This window comes from Lepidochelys kempii, chromosome 9 (assembly GCF_965140285.1).
Source record: "Lepidochelys kempii isolate rLepKem1 chromosome 9, rLepKem1.hap1, whole genome shotgun sequence".
NCBI classification, from domain to species: Eukaryota; Metazoa; Chordata; order Testudines; family Cheloniidae; genus Lepidochelys; species Lepidochelys kempii.
Window position 1 is genome coordinate 96,233,261 of NC_136388.1, and position 11,113 is coordinate 96,244,373.

The following is an 11,113-nucleotide window of genomic DNA, read 5'->3' on the forward strand; positions in this document are numbered from 1 at the left end:
AGGATGCACACCACCAGCAGATGGAGCGTGGTGTGGACATGAAAAACCACAGTAATTGCTGCAGTAGCTGTATGTCAGCCTAACATAGGTCAACTTAATTTTGTTGTGCAGACAAAGGGGTCTGAGTAAAAATTAAGGGAAACAACACAGAAAGATAGTGTTGAAATCTGAGTTTCTTGTGGCCACCAAGAAGCTTTGCTCATGAGTTCTCAGGGGTTGTCTGATGACAATTCGGACAATTTATTTGTTCTCCCTAAAAGTTAATTTTTTCTCTTCCATATACTTCTGTATTTCCTGTCAATTTAGAGATTCTAGATCTGATTCTGATCTTACTTGCACTTTAGCCATTTTTGTAGGATATTTTCCTGCATGTTTAAGCTCAAGTATCTGGCTTCCTGTTGTTAGGCAAATGAACTTGTGTGTGCCCAAAGCATTAGCACAATGAAAAGTTCTGTGACAGGGAAGATTACTAAAGGAATAAGAGTTGGCACACAGAAGGCAGATGTTTGATGTGGGACAACAAGTCACTGGATACTTTGGGTTTGTTTTCAGCAAAACCCATGAATTTCCCCAAATCATAATTTATTCTAGAAGTTCAACGATTTTTGTTAGCTTGCAAAATTCCTCAATGCACTTCGCAAATTAGATGACGGTTGCAGTGGGCATGCACCATGCAAAACTGTACCTGCCAACTGTCCTGGGGCAGCTAAACTATTTGGCTTATGGGACAGCTGCAGTCTCCTAAGCTGGCCAAAGGTTTCTAAGAGTTGTAGAGAAAAAAATATGTGGTGGTGTTGGAGAAATAGTCTGTCCTCAGGCCATTTTAAGAGTGCCTCATAAAGCATAGCAAAAAGTGGGCAGAGCTAAGGTCATATATGCCATTTATGCATTTTCTGTTCATTTCAGGGGAAGTTTCAGGGCTCAATAGCTCTGAAAATCAGACCACAGAGGTGCCTAAATATGGAGTTAGGTGCCTACTTTAGGCAGTAAAGTTTGAAAAAATTTGGCCATAATATAAAAATCTTCATTGGAGTGAACTGGTTTCTAGACAGTGATTTTCAGTGATGTCGTATCTTTATACTTGCTAAGCAGTTGTTCTCTGAAATGTGATATGACAAAGGTATCTTCATTCTCAACAGCTCTGTTCCTTGCGTGCATTTGGCCATATCTGCTGCCCTGAGAAAGAAATATCAATATTTCTCTACTTCCTTTATTCTTGCTCGTGCTGAGGAGCCAATGCTATTGTAGGAAAGCGAGCTGGATTATATCTGGTTTGTTGCATTTTCCAGGCAGTATACAATAGCTTCAGTTTTGCAAGGCCAATTACTGCTCTGGGTTAAACGTCTGCAATGACAGCAGATTATGAAGGCGATGAGGTTACCTTGGAGTAACTGAGAGCAGAATTTGGCTGCAGAATCTGGTATAATGATAGGAAACAGCACAGCTTGCCTCTTAGAACCCAAATTGAACTTCCAGGGCTCTCTGTAGAAACATCTTTTCCTTTATAAGCAGAGTAAATTTGAGCTGGAGTCATTGAGGTACAATTAACGTAAAACCTTGCGGTGTCCTTTTTCCGAGCTTTGTGAAATGCAGCATTTTGCTTGGGTTCAAATTGCAATTGACTCAGAATCTGTAAGCAAAATACAGATGAAAGCACAGAGGGGACGTCGACCCTAAAAACGCGACCGTGGCATCGTTGCAGCTGCCCTGCTGTTGCACTGCAGTGTAGACACTTGCTATAGCGACAGGAAAGGTTCTTCCATTGCTGTAATACAGTGCTTTTCAGCCAGTGACCTGCAGACCCCCGCGGTCCGCAGACTACGCCTAAGATTTCCAAAGGGGTCCACACCTCCATTTGAAATTTTTTAGGGGTCTGCAAAAGCGTGGTAGCTAGGGCGATGGAAAGATTCTTGCTTTGGTCTAGTGGTGTCTACATGTTAGCCGATGGCCAAGGATGTTTGGTGAGGTGCCAGCTATGCTCGTTTATACCATCCGTGACTTTAACCGCTAGGACGCACTGTCCCTTCGCGGCGGGCAGCCCGGGCTAGGCTGACGGATGCCCCAAGGTCCTAACCACCCGTGACTTTAACTGCTAGAGCTCAGAGCTCCTTCTCAGCGGGCAGTCAATACTGACTGACAGGTGCCCCAATGGCAGCACTAAGAGCCTCTCCACACCCGTGACTTTAACTGCTAGAGCTCAGAGCTCCTTCGCAGCGGGCAGCCAGGATTGACTGACAGGTGCCCCAAGAGTTTGCCCCGTGGAGGCGGCACAACTCAACGCTAGGCTCTTAGTACTCTCACCTAATGGCCAGGCTTTAGAGCCAAAACGGCTGAGGTTCTTTAATTGTGTTGGCTGCTTTACAGTAAACCAGAGAAAACAAGTCAGGCTTATGCACAAATGGTTACCAAAATTTATTAAGCTAGATTCTAATCATGTGGTTACAAAATTGCTAGTGCCTACTTATTTAAATGTAGAGATGTTACACACACAAGCAAGTTACAAAACTGAAGCCACAATCCCAAAGAAAGAAAACAAAGTATAGAGCTCTATTTCAAAATATGTGTACACTAAAGATAGGAGATCAGGTGTGGGTGCTTCTTACCCTCCTTGCATCTCTTGATTCCAGCGGTGCCAAGCCAGGATCGGTCACTCAATTCCGCGGAAAGACGAATAAGGGACAAGGCTTAGGGACCCTCTTAGCTGCAGAAGCCTTGGGAGGCTGTCACTTATCTGACCAGCAGATAGATAGTGAAAAGCACTCAAAAATCATGGTGCTGTAGGTCCCCTACTTATACCTCTGTACTCCTTTATTCTCTTTCTCCTTTCTTATGCCAAATTGAGGCTGGTCTGTCGGGGTGACGCCAGCTTTCGCAAGAGTAGTTTACACTTGCAAGGGAGAGAAACAATAAGTGTCGACTACTGGACATTTCTTTTATCAGGGTAAATATTTTCCCACCTAGGATGTTGGTGTGTGTGCATCACGCTATTTAGTAGGGGCTAAGAGCCATGTCTGTCACAGGGCCTCTGCCTGCTGTGAGCTTAATCCTTGTATCTGTTCCCAGAGGCACATTGTAGCAGCACACCTGTGCTTTTCACAGCTTCAAAGGCTGTGCTGGAATATATGTTAAGTGCCCTGTTCCGGCTTCCTCCTGTGTTTCCAGCAATGCTGGTCTGAGGGGGGGGGGGGGGGGGGGCTGGCTGTCTGGCTACACTACATCAGGGCTGAGGTGGTTTCATTACCTCACACAGGGCTTGAAATGTTTCACAGCCATGAGCAGAGGAGTTAAGCTGACTTAACTGTGTAGTGTAAAGTAGCCCAGAGTTTCATGCTCAAACCATGGGAGAGTCTGAGAAGTTACAATTTCAGTGCAAAATCATGCTCAGGAACATTTAAAACTGAATGAGAAAAGAGGTTTTATACCTTAAAATTCCATCTTGGAATTATTGGTAGGGATCTTCTTAGTGCTATCCCAAAGCTCCTCCCAGACTTCAACATCAAGATTCACCCTGGCAGCCTCGCTCCAGATTCAGTAAGAGATTAAAAGACAAGCAAACTAAAACGCCATCTAAAAGGAAAAAATTGGGCCAGAACCTTTCCAAGTTCTGTCTGGGCCTGGTTATTTATTTAGAGGACCAATGCAAAGTGAGGCTCTTTCATAAAGGGCCTCAGGCTGGTTGTTGTAAACATGGATCCCACTGCAAAATAAGCAAAACAAGAGAACTTACATTTGTATCACTCGCTTAGGGAGTGGGGAGATATTTCTCCTAAGAGACAGCCCTCTATATATGCGTTCTTTGTTGTGTAGGTCCCACCTGTTTCCCTTGAGCTCCTGCCTTTTCCTAGTTTTCCAACTCCTGGGCAGATGGTGCTGTCCTCCATTAAGGAATCTGTATCTTGAAGGTATCATGACCACAAGGATCCCAACAAATGCACAGTGCCCACTGGAAGAAAGGGTTGTTTTTTTTTTTTCTTCAAAACACTTTATAGGCTAATGAAGTTATGGGACATTTCTTCCCAAGTACAGACCAACCAATACTGTATTTGGCGAATAACCCAGTATGCTGTGGACTGGTACTGGTTATGGCATCCACTTTAAATATGCCAGACCCAGCAAATAGAGAGAGACTATACTCAAGAGGGAGCTTCCGATAGCCAGACTAATCCAGTGGTCACCAGGTTCTTTTCATTCCTTTACATAACAATAGTAAATGCCAGACCTGTAACCTGTCTGTAGTGCAAGGTAAAGCAGATATTTCAAGCCCAGTCTTTCTATATCCCAGACAAAGATGGAGAAAGCTTTATTAAGTACTTCACAAGCCTTACCTAGATATAAAATAGAAGATTTGGGAAAATCAGTTACTAGCCTGGGGGGCTATTCGGAAGACTAATCCTTCCCTCTCGTGAACTAGAGTTTGGTACAGCTCTGTAACTCTCCATAATTTCTGAAGCAAGCCCTTGCTTGCTTTTGGGAAGTCACTTTAATTCCTGAGGGATACATTCTACCATTGTGGAAATCCATGGGGGGATTTGCCAGTTGTCTGTGGATTTCTGCATGCATTAAAGGGCAGCAAAGCACTCTGTACTACAGGTGTTAATGTGCAGCTGTCATGGTGAAAGGGGTTTCTAGATAGACATGTCCATAAAATACCAGCATTCAAGCATGAGCTTCCCCTTAGACTTAAGCAGGTGCTTTTGCATTAAGGTGCCTTGTTCTAGCTATCAGATATTATGTGGTCACATAAAAACTTTCCTCACTAAGGATCTGAAGACTATTTCTATGTGTGCTAGAAGGTCAGTTGATAATCCAAACTACTATTCCACAATGGACCATCAGATAACATATTCTCTGAAAATCTCACTTGTAGCTAATATGCCAAAGATCATGTAAGTTCTGTGAATCTTGCATCCATCTCCTGGCATGTCATCTCCTGGCTTTCCAAATAAGAAAAAGGGGGAAATAAAGAAAATTCTCTATTTTTATTATATGTAATAATAGTTTTTTAAAATATTAATATTATTTTAAAGTTAGGTCCCTTTAAATAGCAGGAAACAGGATAGAGTTAGATCTGATTCTAACTGCCGGTGTATGTAACAGAAGTCTTTCATATCAAAATCACATGCTCTTCTGTTGCTTAGGGACACCTACATTGTCAGATGCAATGCAAGACTCAGAGGTAGGATTTTGAGAAGTGCCAAGTGAGTGAAAGTCAATGGGAGCTGGACTCCTAACTCCTCTAGATGCTTCTGAAAAATCCCACCCCTGATCCCGAAATAGTTCCGAAAAGGTGGAGACCCTGCTGCCTGTATGGAGCACCACTGAAGTGAACAGGGGCTGTGTTGCTATAGGGGTGCTATCTGTGAGGACCTCCTTGCTAGTTTGAGGCCTGTGTGTGAAAATAAATATATCCAGTTGTCTCCCTAGAGGCTGCAGACCTGATTTTCCTTTGAACATACACTGTTCTCACACCAGTGTAGCTCTACTGGGGTCTCTCTTGAATGACACTGATGTTGGTGAGATCAGAACCAGGCCCTCCATGAGTAAGGAAGCACGGCTGCACCCATGATGTTTTTGTATATATTCAAAGGAGAAAATAGACAGAGGATGAGAGATTGTCAATAGTCTTCTGTGTAGGCCTAACTCAGCTTCCATTGAAATCGGCGGTAACACTTCCATTGAATGCAGTGGAAGCAGAATTAGGTCAACCCTGCGTGCTTTCGAAGCGTGCTTCCTCCCCCTCCAATACATAGGAAACATTTTTTGATAGCTCAAAAATAATGTAAAATGGACTATTTAAAAACAGATTTGTATGCTCAATAAGATTGCACTTATAGATGTTTGATTATCAATGCATAATCATTGACTAAAAAGGGAAATAACAAATTACATGGGGATGTGATATAACAGATGAAGAGAGAAATTTCTTGGGTGCCCAAGCATTGAGTATTTTATGGTGGAAATCACACACTCCGTAATGTGGTGAACATATTTAGTCGTTAACAAAAGCAAAGGGCAGAGAGTAGGTCTTCATCCTTGGAGCCATTAATCAAACTTTTGTACCTTAGGAGCTTGACATTTCATTGGTGGTCTCAAACCGTGGATTTGGAACAAAAGTGTCCTGTACCAGTGTAACTATTCTGTTATAACTGGTAAAAATTTCCCATGTGGACAAAGCCTTAGACATCTAGTTTCATTACCTCCTGTTTGTGCCCAGAGATCAGGCAATGAGATGTTTTAAGTTCTACCATGTATACCAGTGATTCGTTAATGGTGCAATTTTTTGTGGGCATAAAACTGTGCCAGCAAAATGAGAATCTGGGCAGAGTTCTATCTAAAAACTAGACCATAAAAAAACTAAAGAGTAACAAGTCAAGAGACTTCTTTCCACTGTTAGATATCACGCTGCAATGAGCTCTGCGTGGGTGCACCCCACGTCTGTTCCTAAGAGCTCTTTCCAGGATCCAGGGCTGTAGTTGCTTTTACATTTGCTTAAATAGCATATTATTAACACCAAGTGTGTTCATGATTTTGATTAGTGATATTGCCCTAAGTACCTAATTAACCCCTTCAGTTCCCCCAGGTGCATGATGCATCCAACAAAGTGTTTTCTCATATGACAGTGAAGCTCTGGACATTAATTTGCCCTCTTGTTCTACTGAAATCCGTAACACATAATGGACCATCATGACCTATCAGTATGTATTCTTGGCTTGGTCCAGTGCGTATTGGAGTCAGTGGGAGTCTTTTTGTTGACTTCAATGGACTTGGGTTAGACCCATGTGTGGCAGTCTGGGGGAATATTAATGACAGCAGATCACTTGCTTTGAGATAATACTGTACTTTGGTTTAACGTTGAGCTTTCGCAAGCTTACGTGGGCATGTTTGCTAACATTAACAAGTATACTGTAAATAATTCAATTTAAAATCTCACTTACAGTTTTGCAAATATAATGAAGCAGTTTGCACTTGTACGCACTTTAATGACTTCAGTCACAAGCTTTGTCATTTATTCAAGCAGAATTGTTTATGCAGGGTCCATTAAACCCCATGCTGATTTTTTGCCTTTGAAACAGAAAGCAGACTTCACTTTTTTACAAGTGGATATTCTCATCCGCTTCATGCAGTAGATCTTTTGTTACTACGTAAAGAACATTCGAGCGTCACAGCAAAATAAATGCAGAGATGATACTATCCAACTGGTTGTGGTAGTCAACGGGCAGATTACTGAATTAAGTCAAATTCTGGGGTCTTTGCTTGGACAAGACTCCCACTCAAGCTAGTGGGAGTTTGCTGTTAGTGAAGACCACAGTTTTGAGGCATTGTTACATTATTATAAGAACCAGTGTATTCTTCGAATAAGATGCTCTAATGTTCTCATTCTTCATTACTTTATAGATGCTGCCCTGTGTAACACAAGCAAGTTTAGTTCCCCCTGAGTTACAGGTGAACTAGTAGCCCCCTATTTTTGATGCTCCTTTGGAGATTTTGCACTAGGTGTTACAAAGAAACCACACAATAGCTGGAGTTACTCTGTACTATTCATCACAGTCACAGAATTTCACAGCTTCATCTGCACGGACCGGGACTGCAGTTTGTCACAGTCATAAACAGTTTGTCACAGTCATAAAGGAAGACATTATTGGCTATTTCATTCTTTTTCCCCTATGGAAAGCACTGTATTTTATTTTTGCCTGCTGTTTTTCCATGACATCCATTAAGTTCATCAGAGAAGTAAATCGACAGTGTCCTGACCCTTCATTTAGATGCCTGAAATTGATTCGACAGGTTGAAAGCTTTACCTATTTATTTGTTGCGCTTGATTGCAAATGAAAGAGTTCAGTTTTAGTAAACCAAAAATATAAAAAAGCCACATTTTCTAGTTATTCATTTTATGGAATGGGTTTAGATATATTGCAGCTATGTGAATGTAATGTACAATAAGATCATCTTCTGGCTGGGTCATATGATGATGATGCAATAATGCTAAAGAACTTCCTTTTGCACTGAATAGCTGATTCAAAGCCCATTGTAGTCAATAGAAAGACTCCTGTTGATTTCAATGGGCTGGGGATCAGGCCCACTGACTGACAACTCAGGGTTGTCAAGAATCACTTCAAGTTCCAAAGTGTTCCAGGGGTAACACCAGTATCTAGCAAGTGTTGAAGTTTACATGTAATGTATTGTCCTTTTGGAACGTGTGCCATAACTATAAGTTAAATGTCCACATTTGCACTACAGATGTTCTTCTTATAAGACTGTACTTGTCAGCATCTTTACTGATAACTTACCTTGTGAATTTTTGGGAAAAAAAAATTAAAATGTTTCATAATTTATTTTGTTTGTCTAGTTTTTCTTTTTGTAATACATATGTACAGGTGGTTTGACTTTTAAACAGGGCTGTATAAAGATAATTCTGATTGCATTGAAAACAGGGTTAGTGATATGCATGCAATATTGAATTTACACACTGTCTCATTGGATTGAAATGTTTTATACTCTGGATTAATGAGGGATCCTTTTGATGTGAATTTGATTTGTGAGCCATGAATTCTGAGTTATGGTGTAAAGTTATATTAAACCTCATTTTTATTTTCCAGTGACCATTTTTGTACAGAGGAATTGCTGAGCTACTGTATGACTGTCATTCGAATTGCATGGTACATTTTGTAGCAGGGTAGTACACCAAACTAATGCTGTTTGGCACTTCTCTAACATAATATTACTCATCCATCCTCAAAAATATGAAACTTGTACAGTAGATCAGCTGTATTTGAATTAAGGATCGCTGCAAATATTAGAGATCCCAATCTTGTCCAATTACGGGCATTCTTAATGAACAGATTTTAAATCATCCAAATACATTTTTATCTATTTTAAATAGGATCACAATGCACTTGTTAAGAGTAAAAATAAGATTCTGTTCAATTACTGTCGGGGCTACTTATAGTAGTAACAATTCTTATGGTTAAAAAGTACACATTTTGGAGGTACCAGTATAAATAGCAGTGTTGGAATCATAGCATACTTTGCATATTAAAATGGTTTTAATTTTCTCTGTCTTCTATAGTCTTGAATCTAAGCTTTGACTAATTGAAGAGATTGATTAGTTCTGCAAATCTGACTGTACAGTCTTAGATTTTTCACATTTGGACCTTTGCACAATAAATGTTATGTTACCTTAAGTATATGGATTAATGAGGGTGTTCATGTATATGGTACTATACAGCAGAGGGTTTTCTCTGTCTGTAAATTTAAATGAACTATATTGTATATGTACTTTTAAAAATGTGTTAAATCTATATTTAAAAAAATGTAAACATTGTTAAATAAATTCATATGAGAACACTTAATTCTGTCTGAGTGCTGTACTTTTACTTTACAAAAATAGTTTTCATTTTGACTGTATTTCCTTTGTTCATAACAGCCATAAAACCCTAATACATATTTTGACATAAAATAATACATATCGATATTATAAATGAACTGATTTGTTTAGTGGCGGATAAACTGGTTATAAGAGGGACAGAGAGGTTTCAGTGACTAGTGCTATAGCCTGAAAAACTAAGAATAAATCCTTTGTCCTTAATCTTGAAATCACAAAACTACCATACAATTTGGCACATCTGAAACTTAGCCAAGAGGGTCCCAGGACTGGAATAGTAAAGGTATTGCAGTTCAGAGTGGAAGTATTTTTGAAGAGCTGTTTGGGGAAGCTTGGGTAGCCCTTGCCTGCCTTATGGATACCCCTAATTCAGGAAAACACTGGAGAATATACTTGATTCCTATTGACTTCAGTGGAATTAAGTACATGCTTAAAGTTAAGCACGTGGTTAGTGCTTCCCTGAATCGGGACCCATATCTGGCCCAAGCCTAGTGCCTATTAGTAATTCATTTGCATATAATGTTAGGATATAGAGATTCAGGCCTGTCTGCAAAGGCCTGTACTTTAAGAATTTTGGTGTATTCTTATCACTTGGCTAGTGATAGAGGTATAAAAGAAAATCAAAATCACTGTCGTCTGGTGTAAGGGCCTTCTCTTACTGTGACAGTCTGAGGCCTTGTTCTCAGGCTAAGGCCTTTGGCTAAGCAGCAGAGGCAGCCATAAGCTGGGAAGCGACCGGTCACATCCTCACATTCCAAACTAGTCCCATTGAAAGAAGGTGCTATTGGGCTGTTAGGATACAATCCTGTCCTGATAATGCCTGTCACCTCCAGAGAAAGGGAAGTGCCTAGAAAATATAAAAGGAAACTTAGTTTGATAGCATCCTGTCTGGCAAGAACTCACTTATCAATAGCTGGGATGTGAAATCCTCATTTCTGTATTGTTTTGTCATTATAGTTCCCATTTTGCTATTGTTTGTCTGTATAATCTCTGTCTGGTTCTGTGATCGTTCCTGTCTGCTGTATAATTAATTGTGGTGGGATATAAATGGTTACATAATCATGTTAGGATTGGTTAGTTAAATTTCAGGAAAATGATTGGTTAAGGTATAGCTAAGCAGAACTCAAGTTTTACTATATAGTCTGCAGTCAATCAGGAAGTGAGGGGGTGGGTGTGTGGGTGGGGGAGATGGGAACAGGGAATGGGGGTGGGGAAATTGGAATCATGTTTTGCTAAAAGGGGAAATGGGAACAGGGAATGGGGGTAAGGAAATTGGAATCATGTTTTGCTAAGGGCAGGAATGGGGAACAGGGACACAGGTGTAAGGCTCTGTGGTGTCAGAGCTGGGAAGGAGGATACTAAGGAAGAAAACTGGAATCATGTTTGCTGGAAGTTCACCCCAATAAACATCGAATTGTTTGCACCTTTGGATTTCGGGTATTGTTGCTCTCTGTTCATGCGAGAAGGACCAGGGAAGTAAGTGGGTGAAGGAATAAGCCCCCTAACATATAACACCACTCATGTTTGTGACATTTCATAGATACAGCAGGTAAAAATTGTAGTGACTGGTGCTTTTCAGAAATGAGGCTAAAATTAGCTCAATTTAGATAAATACAGCAGCTGCATTTAAAGAATGGCTGGAGGCAATATTTTACTTTCTGCCATAGCATGGAGCTATGGTTACCCCCCTATGAAGTATTCATTTGTTTCATCCACTTCAGCATAATTGTG

At 40.5% G+C, this 11,113-nt stretch overlaps 1 protein-coding gene across 4 annotated transcripts in view; it reads left to right on the plus strand.

Annotated features, from left to right (window-relative positions):
- MCF2 (MCF.2 cell line derived transforming sequence) overlaps positions 1-9,350 on the plus strand; it is a 96,503-nt gene extending 87,153 nt beyond the window's left edge. For 3 of the 4 annotated variants that reach the window (XM_073358419.2, XM_073358418.2, XM_073358420.1), the window contains one exon: positions 7,396-9,350. In XM_073358419.2, the coding sequence (XP_073214520.1) occupies positions 7,396-7,436 (41 nt within the window). In that variant the 3' untranslated portion in view covers positions 7,437-9,350. Of the gene's footprint in view, positions 1-7,073 lie in introns of all 4 variants that reach the window. The other variant, XM_073358422.2, reaches the window with a different exon arrangement.
- The last annotated feature ends 1,763 nt before the right edge of the window (positions 9,351-11,113 follow it).